The sequence below is a fragment of the Dendrobates tinctorius genome, unplaced genomic scaffold (assembly GCF_039654945.1).
Source record: "Dendrobates tinctorius isolate UK_male_01 unplaced genomic scaffold, ASM3965494v1 ptg000069l, whole genome shotgun sequence".
NCBI lineage: Eukaryota > Metazoa > Chordata > Amphibia > Anura > Dendrobatidae > Dendrobates > Dendrobates tinctorius.
In genome coordinates this window covers 31,768,150-31,786,998 of record NW_027361737.1, presented here as the reverse complement: position 1 = coordinate 31,786,998, position 18,849 = coordinate 31,768,150, and the positions used below count along the sequence as shown (strand labels likewise).

The window sequence follows — 18,849 nt, the reverse complement described above, 5'->3', positions numbered from 1 at the left end:
GTATAATCTAACGTGTTTTTCTTATCTTTCAGGTTTCATCGGGGGCTTATCTACAGCATTACTGAATCTTTTATCTTTTATTCTTTTATTTTTGTATATAGCGCTAACATATTCCACAGCTATTTACAGTTTGCACACATTTTCATCACTGTCCCCGATGGGGCTCACAATCTAAATTCCCTATCAGTATGTCTTTGGAATGTGGGAGGAAACCCACCCAAACACGGGGAGAACATACAAACTCCTTGCAGATGTTGTACTTGGTGGGATTCGAACTCAGGACTCCAGCGCTGCAAGGCTGCAGTGCAAACCACTGAGCCACCGTGTGCTGTAGATAAGCCCCTGATGGCGGTGCCAGTAGCTGATAGTGACAGATTCCCTTTAAATTATATTATGCCATATATAGTGAGAAAGACGTTCTATGAACTGCAGCTGGAGGATAAAGATGGTGGCGACCAGGACCATTGGCCCATAGCTACCACCACAACCGAATAGTTCCTTGCAACTGTATTTCCAAGGGTCTACACTCACTGGTACTGACATACTGTAACTTAAATGTTGCAGTCATGTCGACGGTCACATTTCAGTGGTTAAAGTACAGCAGTCGGCGCGTGCATTGGCTGCTGTAGTTACAGGCAGATGCTAGCTGTATGTTTCAGTCAGCATCTGCCTAGTATTGTGCGGGCTCAGCTCCTGAGCCCCTTATTCACGAGGACCTTACTTAGGACGCACTATTATGTCGTATTCTGGATTGGATTAATTGTGTGCGCAGTAATTTGGGGCTGGTTCCTATCAGTGTGTGTCTGTTATCTGTTTTTATAGTATCTCATTTCTCTCATTAATAGGTATGAGTCCCCAGAAATTGCTTTGAATTGTGGAATCATGCTACGAGAGTGTATTAGACACGAGCCGCTTGCCAAAATTATATTGTGGTCTGAGCAGTTTTATGACTTCTTCCGATACGTGGAGATGTCAACGTTTGATATCGCTTCTGATGCCTTTGCTACGTTTAAGGTAAAATTACTTCACTTATATTAAGTTAGGAGATACAAATTCTCTGCTTTGGACAATCCCTCCTTATTAAAAAGGGTCCCTCTAACTACAAGCAGATCAGATTTCCCCCCTGCTTTGCCTCTTTTATTCCTTTTCCCAGAAGCAATCAGCTGTAAAATTAGCTGCCCAAAAATGTAAAATATTTCTGTAGTGCCTCTGCAGGCGAAAGTGAGTAATGCAGGACAGGACAGGCCTTCCACACTGGTCAAGCGATGGGGATCCACAACAGGAGACCTGCTCTAATAAACTAAAATTCCCTAATAGAGTGCATGAAAATAGGTTTTCTAAACCTGACCACCTCCCTTTCCAAGATTCCCATTGTGCTCACCTTGATCATGTTATGTTAGTACATTATCGGCGTTACTTTTTTTTTTTTTTAATGGTGGGAGGATTCATAAAATTCTGTGGCCAGCAGCAGAAAATATGCAGTGAAATGGGGCCAAAAGCACTGGAGAAAATTATTTTTCCACATTACTGATAGTGTTCTAAAGCAATAGATTCAGCCACACTCGAGTATTGTGAATTCTTGCTCAATAATTGGACATTTTCACATTAATGTCCACATTTATGTTCTTTCTGGTGGTTATTATGGGATCATTACTTATCGTCACTAGGGTTGATGCCAGTCATTTTTAAGAAATAGCTGACTGTTCAGGTTCATAATGGCTAAAAGGATTTTACAATAAAGTCGCCTTCTGTCCCTGTGCCCTGTTGGTGCATATAGGAATCAAGGAAGGATTGATTGCTTGTCTGAGACATACTGAAGAATTTGAGCCAGGCTTATATTTCAAAAACTGACGTTCACCAGTTTCCAAAAAAAATGCCTGCGTGGCATAGGCAGTGCCTAGCAGAATTCTCTGCTTTCATGGGTGCAGGACCGGGCGATCAGCTGAACATCATGGAGTCTGTCTTCTGAAAGAGTTGTTTGTTCCCCCCCCCCCCCTTGAAATTTGTCGCCTCTTATAACCATTAACCTTCAAATGTAAGTTTAGACTATAGCGATTGGACACATCAATAACTAAATGAAAATGATTTAGAAATTTGGCTTGGTTATTGTGCAGTTAGGGTGCATAGAAGAACGTGGGGCATTTTCTAAAACTTGGGTGACAGTGGTTCACGACAAAACAAATATTAGGCTATAAATTAGACCGTGGAGGCTGGTGACGAAGGCAAGATAATGATGCAGATCTCTCATCAGGGGCTGTTTTCTGCTTCCAACAGAGTAGAATTACAGCGGGATGGGATTTTATATTTGCCTAGTCCTCCTGGCATCTCCACTGATGACTTTAGGGGCCGCGTCGCTTGTTGGTCCCCCTCATTATTTCCTAGGCAGGACGCTGCACATTTGCTAGTGGCAGTGCCTGGTATTGCAGCTGTGAATGCTCACTCCCGTCCATGTGAATGGGAATGAGCTGCAACATCAGGCATGGCCACCACCAAATATACAGAGATGTGCCTATTAAACGAATGGACGCAGCTTGTGCGAAAGGAGCATGACCTTTTCCGATCGTTGAAAATATTGATGCCAATGATGTATTCATAGTCTGTACTCCAGCAGTAGTTGGGGCCATGCCGCACCTTCTCTCTGCCATATTTAATGCTGACCCATAGCTTCTATTGGCAGCAGTTCAGACTCGTCACTTATTTATTCACTTTGCTATTTTTCTTCTTCAGGACCTATTGACTAGACACAAACTTCTGAGCGCCGAGTTTTTGGAACAGCATTATGACCGGGTAAGATGGAATTAATAGGTTCATTTCTGCAATTTCCCTCATCTTGGATTATTTGCACTCCTCGGCTTGTATTTTTTTAGAGCTGCTTATAATATCTTTTTTTTACATTATCAGTTCTTCAGTGAATATGAGAAATTGTTGCACTCAGAAAACTATGTGACAAAGAGGCAGTCGCTGAAGGTAAGCTTGTGACCTGGAATTTCTAAAGACCTAGTGTGATAAATCCGTGTCCCCATAGACAGGGTCACTTTTATTGTAAAGACACCGTGTGTTTGGCACTGGTGAGGCTACGTTCACTCTTACGTATAGGATATTACGCTTCTGTTTTAGTTTTTAGGAAAATACATTATTTTAAAAAATGCATCTAAAGCATAATCGTCAACCAAATAGATTTTTTATGTGATCTTTCTAGGTTCTGTTTTGTTCTGCATGCTGAGTTTTGTGTTCTAAAAGCCTTCAAATAATGGAACCCAGACAGACGCAGTCAGTGGGGCCCCTCTGCTCCTGTTTGTGTTAGTTGTGCGATCGGATCTGGTTTATATATTCTGTTTCTCTATTCCGAAAAAACAGTGTGGTGAGCGAACGTGCTTGTTTGAGGTGTTATCCAAACATGCTCGGGTGCTAACCCAGTGACTTCGGCGTGCTCGAATATTATGTTCAAGTCCCCGCAGCTGCATGTCTCGTGGCTGTTTGACAGTGACAACACTTGCAGAGATGGCCTGTTTTTTTTTTTTTTTTTTTTTTTTTTTAGAAAATCCCTGCAGGTTTTGCCACTATGCGATATGCAGGAGTGGAGACTCGAACATATTATTCGAGCACGCTCAGATAACACCTTTTCAGAGCACATTCGCTCATCACTAGTGAACATAGCCTTACAGAATAACTATGTGTTTGTAGTCACGATTGACCAGCCAGTCTATTCTGCTTTGTTTTACCCCTTCCCGAAATAGGACGTACTTCTACGTTCTGTGTCTGGTCCCTTTGTATGGAGCAGACTTGGGAGCTCAGATGCCACTCGTGCTACATGGCTGGCATCTGCCTCTAACAGCAACCAAATCTTGGCTCTGACAGCTGCAGTTTAACCATTTAAATGCCACTGTCCATCACTGACAAAAGTATTAAACGATGCTGCTGTTGTTGTGCACATGCATCGGCTCCCCGCTACCCTATTGTGTGGTGCCAATGGTTTTTTGTGGGCGTCATTGAAGAACGTAATTTTGTCTATATATTGCAATACAATATCACAGGTTCAAGTTCCCTGAGGGGACTAACGAATAAAGTAAAAAATAAAAATTTGTTAAAAATATAAACATTCAAATCTCCTGTCTTTTACACTATTAAAATTAAACTTATTTAGTATCGCTTAATTTGGCTAATAAAATATTAAAAGTAGTAACCCAAACTGTAGACCCTGTAAAGGAAAAATATATATTTTTTTTTTACAAAATTGCATTTTATTGGTCGCCATATTTCTCTACAAAATGAAATAAAATGTATGTAGCTCACAATGTTATCAATAAGAACTCTAGTCACTACCCAAATCGATATCGATGTAAAAATAAGCTCTCAGAAGCTTGGAACGCAAAGGATTTTTTTTCCTTTCAAATTTAAAATAAACAACAACATTTTAGAATTTTGACCTCGCCATAATCCTACTGACCTGGAAAGTAATTTTACCTAGTCAATTATACTGCACAATGAAAACTGAAATAACTAATAAAACAACCATTTTTTCTTTCACCATGTCGCGGTCCATGGAATTTTTTTCCCCCCGTTTTCCAGTACCTTGTATGGTATAATGAATGTTGTCCTGCAAAAAGAGGAAAAAATGAAAGCTGTAAAACGAAAATTGGGCTTAGTAGGAAGGGGTTAAAAGCACTTAACTTTGACCAAAGATTGAACGTAAAATGAATGTAAAACTGAATCTTCACTTTTCGTGAAGGGCTTTCTCATCTTAGAAATTTTAGATGACATTTGTAGTTTAAGGCTATGTGCCCACGATGCGATTTTTAAGCATTTTTGCCGCGATTTTCGGCACGAAAACGCAGCGAAAACGTTTAAAAGTCGTGTACAGAACGCCCCCCATGCATTCCTATGGCATTCCGCACATGCTGTGCTAATGCTGCGCTTTTTTCCGCGGCGGAATCGCATCGCGGAAAAAATCGCAGCATGCTCATTCTTTTGTGCGGAATCGCAAAGAATTGCTGCGATTCCGCACCCATAGGAATGCATGAGAATCGCTTACTTCCCGCATGTAGCTATGCCCACCATGCGGGAAGTTAAGCGTCTCGTGCGTTTGGTACCCACGGTGTGGAGGAGAGGAGACTGTCCCCAAGGTCCTGGGTACCATACCCCTGTAAAAAAAAAAAAAAGTAAAAAATAAAAAATCGGAGTATATTTACCTTCCGGTGTCACGCGCTGCATTCCCGGCCTCAGCGTTCCCAGTAATGCCTTGCGGCAAGGTCCTGTGATGACGTAGTCTCGCGTGACTCTAGCGATCTCGCGAGATCGCTATAGTAACGCGAGACCAACGTCATCACAGGTCTCGCAAGGCATTACTGGGAACGCTGTGGCCCAGGATGGCAGCGCGGGACGTCGGAAGGTAAATATACCCCGATTTTTATATTTTTTTAATCATTTTTAACATTTTATCTTTTACTATTGATGCTGCATAGGCGGCCTCAATAGTAAAAAGCTGCTCACACTTGACAAACACTTTGTTTGACGAGTGTGACCAACCTGTCAATCACTTTCCAAGCGATGCTTCAAATCGCTTGGAAAGTGCTTGAGAAAATCGCGGCAAAATCGCAAACAGAATCGCGGTGAAATCGTGCGGAAAAAAACGCGCAATTTCTGGGAAGGAGTCCGGTTTTTAGTGTGCGTTTTAAAACGCTACGTGGGCACATAGCCTAACACTTGGATTAAAGGGCTTGTACAGAGCCTCTCATTGCTGCGTGAGCGACCTTACTGCTTCCCAGGCGGATCCTACGCAGCCGCCAGATGTGTGCATTGACTACAAATACCTATTCTGCTTAGTTGGGCACAATCATGATCCTTTCCAGGCATGGGACTCTACAACGGCCCTACCGGACCCGTGTAGCGCGTCTCCATCTTTGCTACAGGCAGTTTTTTTTCCCCAAGTGACACTTATCCACATGAGGGATGATTAAATGTCCCTTCCCTGGGGGCTCGACAACTAGAACCTCCACAATCACTAAAATAAAGTGTCTTAAGCCCTTTTTCTGCTCACTGTGATTTTACAGTGCAAAAAGAGTTTTAGTAGAGTCCCAGTGACATGATAAATGTCCAATGTGGGAATGACACTTTATTATAGCTGTTGGGTGACTGAAACATAAAGAAATATACTTACCCGCATGTTATATGGTTAACTAATCCTCCTTGTTGTCTTACTCCCATGCAGCTACTTGGTGAACTTCTCTTGGATCGACACAATTTCACTATTATGACAAAATATATCAGTAAACCCGAAAACCTCAAGCTGATGATGAATTTACTACGTGACAAGAGCCGCAACATCCAATTTGAAGCTTTCCACGTGTTTAAGGTGCTGCACTGGCGACTATAGCTTTAATTTCTGTGCAAGAGGAATGATCTGGCAAAAAATAGTTTGATGCAATTTGCTGTACTAAGTGATTTAAAAGTGAATGTCAGGTCTGCTGTGCGGAGGAGGAGGTGGTGCAGAACAAGGGAATATGTCAGGTCTGCTGTGCGGAGGAGGAGGAGGTGGTGCAGAACAAGGGAATATGTCAGGTCTGCTGTGCGGAGGAGGAGGAGGTGGTGCAGAACAAGGGAATATGTCAGGTCTGCTGTGCGGAGGAGGAGGAGGTGGTGCAGAACAAGGGAATATGTCATTTTCTGCAATTTGTTTCACTGTTTCCATATAGAAAACTGCACAGACCCCTAAATAAAGCCTAAGAGTAGTGATAAGCAAGTATACTTGTTGCTCGGGTCTCCCCAAGCATGCTCTGGTGTCCTCCGATTATTTTGGCGTGCTCGGAGATTTAGTTTTCGTCGTCTCAGCTGCATGATTTGCGACTGCCAGACAGCTTGAATACATGTGTGGAATGCCAGTTTGTTAGGGAATTCCCACATGTATTCAGCCTGTCTACAAGTCGCAAATCATGCAGCTGAGACGACGAAAACTAAATCTCCGAGCACGCCCAAATACTCGGACGACACCCGAGCATGCTCGGGAAAACCCGAGCAACGAGTATACTCGCTCATCACTACCTAAGAGTCCTACTTACCCCACCTACATAGGATGATTGACTACTACATAAAAGTTCATACAGGAAGAATGCTCAGTGACTGTGGCGGGGGAAGCAGGACTTACAGACTTTGTGCATGGGAATTAATAATCGGTTTAATCCTCAAATATTGCAAATTAAAGAGGTTGTCATTTACCTTCCAGTTACTAGTTTTGTCATAAATGCTTAAACGGGTATTCCCATCTCCAAGATCCTATCCCAATATGTAGTGGGTGTAATGATACTAGCAAATGCCTCCAATTAGAACTGTAGTATAGTCCTTCTGATTCTCTAAGTTGCTTATCCCATTTGCAAAGCGTTGCAGTAGCTTAGATAGCCATGGTTATGACCCCCAACAACAAACTGCCACTATATAAGTGGTCATAGTCATAGATATCTAATCTACTGCTATGCCCTGGATAAAGTGACATAGCTAATCACAAGAACTATACTACATTTCTAATTGGAGGTATTCACTATTATTATTATTATTACACCTACTACATATTTTGGATAGGATTTTGGAGTTGGGAATATCCCTTTAAGGGTAGTGCCCCTGAAGATCCCCGTATAACTTTTCTGTCAGTTTTCATGTTTTATACCTTTCTGCTTCGCTTCCTGTGCCATAGCACCAGCTCTACTGTCAAAGTCATCACTTCCTCTTCAAACGCCTCAGCTCCCTTCTGACCACTCTTTGCCTTCAAAGCGGCATCAGTGTTATTCTCTACAAACTTACACAAATTCAAATGTTTTGTACAATTGTTGTCAGGTGTATGAGTGACCAATTATACCCAACAGGTGATAATGATCATTGTTTTCATAGCCTGAAACACATACATTAGCTGAAACAGCTATGTAGTAGACTTCAAAACTCTGCTACAAAGGTGAGGTTGTAGAAGACTGTTTCATGGCATGCCTGAGCACAGTATCAAGACGCAAGCTCGTTATACTGCATCAGCAAGTCCTGGCTAAGGCAAACATTTAAAGCAGACAGGGGTCTCAAGATGTGCTGTTCAGGTTCTTTTGAAAAAGCAGCAAGAAATTAACATTGAGAACCATGGATGCAGTGGTCAGCCAAGGAAACAGTGCAGGAGATGAAGGACACATCTCCAAGATCTCATCCCAATATGTATTAGGTGTTGTAGTAATAATACCTCCAATTAGAAATGTAGTATAGTTCTTCTGATGAGCTATGTTGCAGGGCATTGCAGTAGCTTAGGTATCCATGGTTATGACCACTAACTGTCACTGTCATAACCATGGATACCTAAGCTACTGCAATGCACTGCACATGGGGTGTAAGTGACATAGCTTATCAGAAAAACTATACTACATAGCCTTTCCAAGTATTGCACGTGTGTAATATATTATGTGATACTGGTATATTTACCCTGACATCCCATGTTAGAATTGCTGCAAAATCTTTGTTGAAACTTTTCCTGCTTGATATTCTGACATTAAGGGCTTGTTCACACAATCGTATTTTTGGTCCGAGTGCTGTCTGTGAAGAAAACTGACAGCACTAGAACCAGCCTTACAAATAGGGCAGTGCAGAGGAGCGTTTTCTATTTTACACTGAACAAATCTGGGTTTGAGAAAAATTGCAGCATTCACTAGTTTCTAGCCTAAATCGGATGAGACTCGCCCATTCAAGTCTTTGGCTGTATGAAAGAAAATTGGAGGCTATACAGAGACACATTATCACATCTGATTTCTGGATACATTCTGTAACATGGGAAACTGTAAATGAGTAACAGCTGCTGTGGTAAAAAACAGATTATATGCAGATAATATGTATTATTTATACGCTTGGTGAACCTTCCCTAAGATGCAGACTAGATGCTCGTTTTAATATCAAAGGCAAAACTTTTGCAAAGTTTTTTACAACCAATGTGTATTATTTTAAGTACTCCAGTATTATCATGTCCCAGAGATTTATTTAACCCCTTCCCAACGCAGGACATAATAGTACACCCTATGTTGTGTCCACATGTATAGAGCTGACCTGTAACAAAAGCGACAGGAGCTTGCTCCGATCGCTCCTCTGTATTCAAAGGACAGCACCCGCTCCCATCACGCAGGACTACAGTACATAGAAATGAGCAGTTGATCGCAGCGTGGCATAAGAGGTCAAAAAAGAAAAAGGAAGACAAAAGTTTTTAAAAATATAAAACAAACCATAACTTCAAATCGCCCCCACTTTCTCACTTTAAAAATGAAGCAATGAGTATTACCATGCTCATAAAATGCTGATTCATAAAATTGTAAAATATTTCACTCATATGATAAAACACCAGAACAGAAAAAAAACTGGAAATGCCACAATTACTGTTTTTCAATTACTGCATCTCCCTAAAAAAGGAATCGGTGGGGGAAACATTGTCTATACCGTTAAATGGTAACTATAACATTTTCCCCTTGGCATGCAATACACAAGCCCTCACTCTCCTCCATCAAAGGAAAAATATAAAGTTATGTCTCAGAAAATTGTGACACTAGTTACATTTTTTTTTTTTTTGTTCTTACGAATTTTCCCAAATTTATGTTCTCACAAGTTAGAATAAAAAATGAAATACAATTTCGTTATCACCATACATTTTGTTGATAAAAATTACATAACATGATTTTTCATATTGCAGGCAACAGCCTAAAAAGAAGAAGAAAACTCAGTGGTGACATTGCATTGTTTTTATTTAACATTTGACTGTACTTTTATTCCCCCCCACATTTTTGAACACATTATATTGTAAAACGAATGGTGTCATTCAAAGCTAGAAATTGTCCTGAGAAGCAACCAGCCCTCATATGGCAATGCCGAGGGGAAAACCAAATATGTTGTGGCTCTTTGCAGATAGGGAGAGAAAAATGAAAGCGGAAAAGCTAAGATTACTTGTGGCAGGCGGGGGGGGGGGGGGGGGGGGGTCATTAACACATGCCGTTTAAGCTGTAAAATCTGGTAATACATCCACTTAAAGGGACCCCGTCACTAAATACAGGTCCCCTGAATCAGAGCCCGGCTACGTGATTGCTGCAAGTCATGTTATTTAGATTGTGAGCCCCATCGGGGACAGTGATGAAAATGTGTGCAAACTGTGAAGCGCTGCGGAATATGTTAGCGCTATATAAAAATAAAGATTATTATTATTATTTCACTGGGAAACGCCGCAGCGTTTTAGGAAAACAGTTCGGAAATTCGGTTGAGACCTGACTAGTCGGATGCAGTCCGGGTTGATTGACAGGTGTCTGTCTGTACATACACGGAGAGTCACGCGTCTCCCTATGGTCCCTGGCGCTGGCTTTTCAAACTTTTGTTTTGGCTGAAACACTTCAGCAGATCGCAGTGAAACATTCCTGGCAGCAATCATATAGCTGGATATCATGTAATGGTGTAATTCTTCTTTCAGGCAACATTTTAGAATAAGCCGTCCTGTTCTACATGACAAATAACACCACTATTAGGGATGAGCACAAGTGCTCGTTACTCCAGTTTGCCTAGGGTGCTCGGGTACACACAGTGTCGCAGGCACTTGAGTGACATGTTAGAGTCCCCGCAGCTGCATGTTTCATGCAGGGATTGCCCGTGTTTGTCAAGCAATCCTCCCCCAATGTTTTTTGGCTAACAGCTGCGAAACATCGGCTGCACGGACTCTCGATACTCTGTGCATACCCGAGCACCCTAGGCAAGCAAGCACTTGCGCTCATCACTAGTGGCCATGCTACTCTCCATACACTGTCTCATACATATATCCATTGAGGCTAAGAACTGCAGGCTGATCCCACCAGACCTTAATGTAAAACGACTTCCTCTCTTTCTCCTAGGTATTTGTAGCTAACCCGAACAAGACGCAGCCTGTCCTGGATATCCTCCTCAAGAACCAGAGCAAGCTGATTGAATTCCTCAGCAAATTTCAGAACGATCGCACTGAGGATGAGCAGTTTAACGATGAGAAAACCTACCTAGTGAAACAGATTCGGGACCTGAAAAGACCTGCACAGCAAGAGGCCTGAAGTGGATGGCGGGGGGTGGGGAAGGGAGGAGCCCAAACCCAGCGCTTGCTGCGAGAGTATTCAGTATCCCGTGGACTTTGAGAGCAACATCATCACTTCTACCTGAACAGTTTCACCCTAATCCATTGCATTTGGAAGGTTTAGTCCGGGTATAACCCCTTCTCTGGTGGAAGAACCCAGATGCTGCACTACTCTGCTGCGGCTCCGAGGTTTAACGATGAATGCATAACTACCTTATGTTCTTTCTTTTCCCCTCCTTACACCTTTACTGAGCAAGACGGAGTTCCTCTCCCTTCTATATTTTGTGTTGCATCAATACGGGATTGAGAGTCGCTGGTTATTACAGTGTCAGGGTGCAAATATGAAATCAAAAGCTAAAAAAAGAGGTCTTAGACTCTCGAGCGAGTGTGTAGTACCTAGTCTGGGTTTTGGATAAGATGACATACATGTAGTTAATGATTATTATTATTATTTTTTTTTTTATTGCAACGCATTGCATGCTTGCAGCAAAAACCTGGAAAAAAAAATAAGTCAACACAAAAATCTGGTTTCCATCAGCATATTTGCACATAAACTTGTGAGAGGAGAAGCCGAGCACAAAATCTGATCTGTGCATAGCTGGTACCTTTAGGTTTAAAATATCAATATGCCTTGATCTCAAACTGAAATAACCAATAAAATGCAACAGCGCAGTGCTTTTATTTCTACTGCCGTGGAGTGGGGCAGCCCATGCTGGAAAATTGGTTCAGCAGTAAATGCATACATATTTTAAGTGTGTAATGGGAAGGGCTTATTACAGGTGGGCTTACGTAAAGGCGAGTGTACATTCGTTATATATGCCTTTCATTTTTTTTTTCTTTCCTTCCCTCAGTGTGATTGTTGTTTTACCAGGTGGTAGAGAGGACAAGCGGCATCGTATGTTCTTGAGCACGTCATTCTACAAGCCAACGACCCATTGATATGACGTGTCTCTATCACATGTATGTAGAACAGCTACTTGCCAAATAACACCCTCTGCATGTGTCCTGGATATCATGATGAGGCACAAAACGGAAGTCATCAGCTCCTGGCTGTTTGCGGAGCACGGACAGTGGGGGCCATGCTCGGACAGGCTTGGCTAGCCACGGTTTTGCTCTTGTACATAACATGCTGCTTTACCCCCTCTCTGTTCCTTAGCACTGGGGAGGTGGAGTATGACCTTTTACCTCTCTATCTCCCCTGAGATTTCAGGGGTTAGGCAGGTGGGTTTGAAGCCTTGTATGATTTATTGCTTCACTTTGAGGAAAAACAAATTTCAGCAGAGCTTCCACCCCTCATCCAACCTATAATAGCAAAAGCCACCAATGCCAAGAACATATTGTTAGTGTGTTGGATGTGGCCAGCATGCCTGCTTATGTTTGCTCAGTGGATGGGTAAGATGTGTCCGAAGAGCACGGTCGATGGCGGGTTGGTGATATTCTTGCCATACTGCAAATGTACCATTGTCAAGAATGGCTGCTTGCTATGAATGTTGTTGCAGAATGCTTGGGTAGTGGAATGAGCAGGGTACATAAGGGTAGGAGAAAGCTTGAATTATAACCTATTGACACCAGGGATATAAGCATATCAGTCTTTACTTTGAGTTTCTAAAAAAAAGCAACTTCAGATTTGTTTTTTTAAAATCTTATTTATTACACCTGGGGTTTCCTGCCTGGCGCATGCAGCTGGTACAGTGCACGTCATTTTTAGTTTAATTTAAGCAACCGCTACCACGGTGGTTCTGTTAATGTTCCCCAAGTCTCTCCTGGATAATGCTGAAACCAAAGCCTCGGGTGAAGGGGTAAACACTCGCTTCATGCAGATTTGCTTTGGGTTACTTTGGATTCTCTGTGTACATACGTTTTTGGCCTCTTATTCGTAAAGAAAAAAAATAAACTGTACAGCAAAGGAGTGTAGTTGTGTTTCTTGTGATCAAGCTTCTGTAGTGTGATGTCAGGATCTACCACATAAATGCCAGAACTTGTGCAAAGTACGCCATAGTCTGTTGTAGTAGGGTGGCAGGAGGACTACGTACCCATCTGAGGTGCAAAACTCCGGCCATAGGAATATCTGTCCTGCATTGTCACAGGTATTAAAGGGAACCTGTCATGAGCATTTTATAATGCAAACTAAGCAAATATGTATATGCGCTTCCAAGAACTCGTGCCAGGACTGGTGCACACAGCAGTATTGTCCTCATCATGTTACTAGACCCAGTGTAGCGATTGGCACATGTATTGTCCCCATCTGAGAAGATGAGCAGCAGCCGGGAAATTTGTCATCAGGTCACTGAAACTAGAGTGGCTTGTCTCTAGGGAGGAAGAATGGGATTCCTTTTGTTTCTAGGTGCACCAATAGGGTTCCATATAAAAAATCCTATAATCCGGCACTTTATTTGGTAAATTTATTTACAGCGTGAAGCAAGTGTACAAAATGTTTCAGTCACACTGTGGCTCAAATAGATTCAGAGAGATTCAAACATATAGCATACAGTGGGGCAAAAAAGTATTTAGTCAGTCAGCAATAGTGCAAGTTCCACCACTTAAAAAGATGAGAGGCGTCTGTAATTTACATCATAGGTAGACCAACTATGGGAGACAAACTGAGAAAAAAAAATCCAGAAAATCACATTGTCTGTTTTTTTTTCATTTTATTTGCATATTATGGTGGAAAATAAGTATTTGGTCAGAAACAAAATTTCATCTCAATACTTTGTGATATATCCTTTGTTGGCAATGACAGAGGTCAAACGTTTTCTGTAAGTCTTCACAAGGTTGCCACACACTGTTGTTGGTATGTTGGCCCATTCCTCCATGCAGATCTCCTCTAGAGCAGTGATGTTTTTGGCTTTTCGCTTGGCAACACGGACTTTCAACTCCCTCCAAAGGTTTTCTATAGGGTTGAGATCTGGAGACTGGCTAGGCCACTCCAGGACCTTGAAATGCTTCTTACGAAGCCACTCCTTCGTTTCCCTGGTGGTGTGCTTTGGATCATTGTCATGTTGAAAGACCCAGCCACGTTTCATCATCAATGCCCTTGCTGATGGAAGGAGGTTTGCACTCAAAATCTCACGATACATGGCCCCATTCATTCTTTCATGTACCCGGATCAGTCGTCCTGGCCCCTTTGCAGAGAAACAGCCCCAAAGCATGATGTTTCCACCACCATGCTTTACAGTAGGTATGGTGTTTGATGGATGCAACTCAGTATTCTTTTTCCTCCAAACACGACAAGTTGTGTTTCTACCAAACCGTTCCAGTTTGGTTTCATCAGACCATAGGACATTCTCCCAAAACTCCTCTGGATCATCCAAATGCTCTCTAGCAAACTTCAGACGGGCCCGGACATGTACAGGCTTAAGCAGTGGGACACGTCTGGCACTGCAGGATCTGAGTCCATGGTGGCGTAGTGTGTTACTTATGGTAGGCCTTGTTACATTGGTCCCAGCTCTCTGCAGTTCATTCACTAGGTCCCCCCGCGTGGTTCTGGGATTTTTGCTCACCGTTCTTGTGATCATTCTGACCCTACGGGGTGGGATTTTGCGTGGAGCACCAGATCGAGGGAGATTATCAGTGGTCTTGTATGTCTTCCATTTTCTAATTATTGCTCCCACAGTTGATTTCTTCACTCCAAGCTGGTTGGCTATTGCAGATTCAGTCTTCCCAGCCTGGTGCAGGGCTACAATTTTGTTTCTGGTGTCCTTTGACAGCTCTTTGGTCTTCACCATAGTGGAGTTTGGAGTCAGACTGTTTGAGGGTGTGCACAGGTGTCTTTTTATACTGATAACAAGTTTAAACAGGTGCCATTACTACAGGTAATGAGTGGAGGAAAGAGGAGACTCTTAAAGAAGAAGTTACAGGTCTGTGAGAGCCAGAAATCTTGATTGCTTGTTTCTGACCAAATACTTATTTTCCACCATAATATGCAAATAAAATGAAAAAAAAACAGACAATGTGATTTTCTGGATTTTTTTTTCTCAGTTTGTCTCCCATAGTTGAGGTCTACCTATGATGTAAATTACAGACGCCTCTCATCTTTTTAAGTGGTGGAACTTGCACTATTACTGACTAAATACTTTTTTGCCCCACTGTATGTGTATCCGGCTCTTTTTGTTTCAGGCATAAGCTTGTGCCTGGAGAAACTGTGTCTTAGGAAGTCTGCACCCTGCGGGATACCATAAGGAAACCAGACACTGAGGGCTGCCATAGGCTCAGTTTCTCCAGGCACAAGCTTATGCTTGAAACAAAAAGTCGACTATGCATATGCTATATCTTCGAATAATGTATAACTGATGAGGGTCTGACAACAGAAACATATTGTACACTTGCTTCACGCTGTAAATAAACTTTCCAACCAGAGTGCTGCATTTGTCGACTTTTTATAGTCACTTGTCAGTCAGACATTGGAGGCAAATACAAAGTTGCACTCTGTAATGTTATAGCATGGAAACATAAAAGCTATGAAATTTGAATTGCATTACTGCTCTAGAAACTAAGTTAAAATGAAGATACTTGGCCCCTAAATTGGTCAGTTCATGTGTGCCTAGCAGTCATGACAAGGCGATCCTCTTCACTGGGAACCTAACCTAATATGATACCTCTCCTGGGCTGATATGGATTGGTAGGATTCTGCTGTGAATAAAGGTACTGTCACACTAAGCGACATCGCTAGCAATATCGCTATAACTTGTGACGTTATAGCGATATTGCTAGCGATATCGCTGTGTGTGATACTTACAACCCGCTCCCCCACTGGTTATCGCTGATCGCGCGAGAACAGGCTGGACTGTTTCTCGTCGTCAGCTTCCTGCTGTGACGACAAGCGACGCATGGAGCCGGGCGGGAGGACGCAGGATCGCCTGGTGTGACAGGTAAGTAGCGACCCCCGACCCCAGCGATGTCGCTGGAGAGATCTGCCTGTGTGGCAGCTCACTAGCGACCACTTAGCGATGTACCAGCGCTCCTGACCGCGTCATATCGCTGGTCGGGATCGCTGGTACATCGCTAAGTGTGACAGTACCTTAAAACTGCCAGAGGCTGATGGGTGGAGTGCTCAGTCAGAGAAGCCTGTATATAAGTCTTTGATATTTATGCATAGGCTCTCTACCGAGCACTCCAGCAGGATCCTACCTACCCATATAAATGTATGCTATCCGCCCGAGAGAGGAAACACATTAGATAGGTTACCAGCAAAGAAAATCGCCTTGTCATTGGCTGCTGGGCACACATGGATTGGTACATTTCTGTGCTAAGTCTTCATTTTAACCGTTTCTAAAGCAGTAATGCAATTCAAATATCATATTTCATGTTTACATACTATAGTGCTACAGAGTGCAACTTTAATGTGTTATATATGGAGGTTTTCTGTTTGGAAGTGACTGTCAGTCTGTGGTATTTAGACAGGAAGCAGATGAGGCATAGGGAAGGAGGGAGGGTAGGAAAGCTGCAAGTGCATTGTCCGACCCACTCATTCACATACAGTGGGTATGGAAAGTATTCAGACCCCTTTACATTTTTCACTCTTTGTTTCATTGCAGCCATTTGGTAAATTCAAAAAAGTTCATTTCTTTCTCATTAATGTACACTCTGCACCCCATCTTGACTGAAAAATAAACAGAAATGTAGAAATTTTTGCAAATTTATTAAAAAATAAAAACTGAAATATCACATGGTCATAAGTATTCAGACCCTTTGCTCAGTATTGAGTAGAAGCACCCTTTTTGAGCTAGTACAGCCATGAGTCGTCTTGGGAATGATGCAACAAGTTTTCCACACCTGGATTTGGGGATCCTCTGCCATTCTTCCTTCATCCATTCCTTCATTCATTCTGGGTCTTCATCCAACCGTCAGGCTGGATGGTGAACGTTGGTGAACTTTTTTGAAATTACCAAATGGCTGCAATGAAACAGAGTGAAAAATTGAACGGGGTTTGAATACTTTCCGTACCCACTGCATGACTTCAATGCCTGATTTCTCAGTAATGGCAAAACAGGCTTCTACAATTAAGATATCGATTTAATCAGCATGAAAACGCTTGTACATAAATGCCAATAGTGTGAGGTATGAAATCCTCATAACGGTGTCTCGTTATTTCCAAAAACCTGGTGTAGTAGTTTTCAAATTAAATATACCGAATATACTTGTGTGTATAAGCCGAGACCCCTAATTTTGCCACAAAAAACTGGGAAAACTTATTGACATATAATAGTAAATTTTATTTCTATAGCGCCGACATATTCCGCAGCATTTTACATTTCAGAGGGGATTTGTACAGACAATAGACATTACAGCATAACAATAATCACATAGATTATAACAAATACCAAGAGGAATGAGGGCCTGGTCGCAAGCTTCCAATCTAGGAGGAAAAAGGTAGACACGAGTATAAGCCGAGGGTGGTGCTGCACAAGAGTTAAGGGTGCTCCGAAAAAATACTCCATAGATAAATACCCCCCATATATTGCTGCACAAGGGATCATGGTGGCACAAAAAGATGCTCCATAGATAAATACCTCCCATATGCTACTGCTATTTAAAAAAAAAAAAAAAAAAAAAAAGACATACCTCGTCCCTGGGGGCCAGGTGCCGGTGTCCTGAGCAGGCGGGGACACTGACGCGCTATGTGGGACAGGTGCCGGTGTTGCTGCTGGCTCAGGCCCCGACACTGGTGATATTCACCTGTCCCCATTCCATCGCTGCGCACTGCCTCAAGGGTCTCTACAGTGACTTTCAGCAGATGGCTCGCACTGACTACGTCATCACGCCCTCTGACCTGAACGTCACAGTCGGAGGATGCGAAGGACAGTGGCTCCCGGCGGTGGAACGGGGACAGGTGAATATTGCACTGCTCCCTGTCATACCCCCTCCTGGCGCACAGTCTCTGCAGCCCCTGCTGCTTCCATGGTCTCGACGGCAGCTCTTCCAGGATTCAGCTGTCACGTGGTACTGCTCATTAAAGTCATAAATATGCGCATAGTCTTGACTTTAATGAGTGGTACCACGTGACTGCTGAACACAGGCACCAAGACCAGGAAAGAAGCAGGCTGAAAATCTCGGCTTATACGCGAGTATATACGATATGTATTTTTTTTATTTTCTGAAACCTTGCCAGTCTTGTGAATGGGCTGTGCCTGTTATTGCAGCTCAGCTCCATTTAAGTATGTTTTTTTTTGGTATGGATTTTTGAAGTTTATTTGCTACAAAATCCAAATAAAAAATATTCAAAGTCGTTTAAGCAAATCTGCTTTATTATCCACATAAAAACCCTGTGTGAGTGTATCCAAGAACAGAATGTAGCTAATCTGCCATACCAGCCATAGTCTAAGAGCAAGAGTGGCGCTGTTCAGAATTTTTTATTTTCAGCATTTTGTAAGGTGGCACCTCCACTTCAGAGAAAGTAGTATTATTTTAACAGCATGTAGGTAAAGGAATACATGCCGTAGCATAATACATTCTTACCCCAAAGACAATGCATTTTCAACATGACTTGAATGTAAATATTAGGCTAGCCAATGGCCTATTCTAGTCTGTTTTATGCATAACTGTAGGTTGATTCTCAGGATTGGGCGTCTTTCCACAGGCTGGCTGGATAAAACTTGAAATTAGTAATTTCCATGGCTCAATACTGGCTCGTGTATGTACTCAACACATAATGTTACATGTGGATAACCACAGGACACCCACCGGGCCTTTATTATAAATATACACTACACAAAAAGTTGGGGATATTTGACTTTCCGGTAAAATTTATGGAAAATGTAAGAAGTTCC

At 42.4% G+C, this 18,849-nt stretch overlaps 1 protein-coding gene across 4 annotated transcripts in view; it reads left to right on the top strand.

Annotated features, from left to right (window-relative positions):
• Positions 1-12,992, top strand: part of LOC141095331 (calcium-binding protein 39) — a 43,371-nt gene extending 30,379 nt beyond the window's left edge. For all 4 annotated transcript variants that reach the window (XM_073581304.1, XM_073581303.1, XM_073581302.1 and 1 more), the window contains 5 exons: positions 846-1,014; positions 2,728-2,787; positions 2,902-2,967; positions 6,209-6,352; positions 10,875-12,992. In XM_073581304.1, coding sequence (XP_073437405.1) covers positions 846-1,014; positions 2,728-2,787; positions 2,902-2,967; positions 6,209-6,352; positions 10,875-11,063 — 628 coding nt within the window. In that variant the 3' untranslated portion in view covers positions 11,064-12,992. The remainder of the gene's footprint in view (positions 1-845; positions 1,015-2,727; positions 2,788-2,901; positions 2,968-6,208; positions 6,353-10,874) is intronic.
• Positions 12,993-18,849: the final 5,857 nt, after the last annotated feature.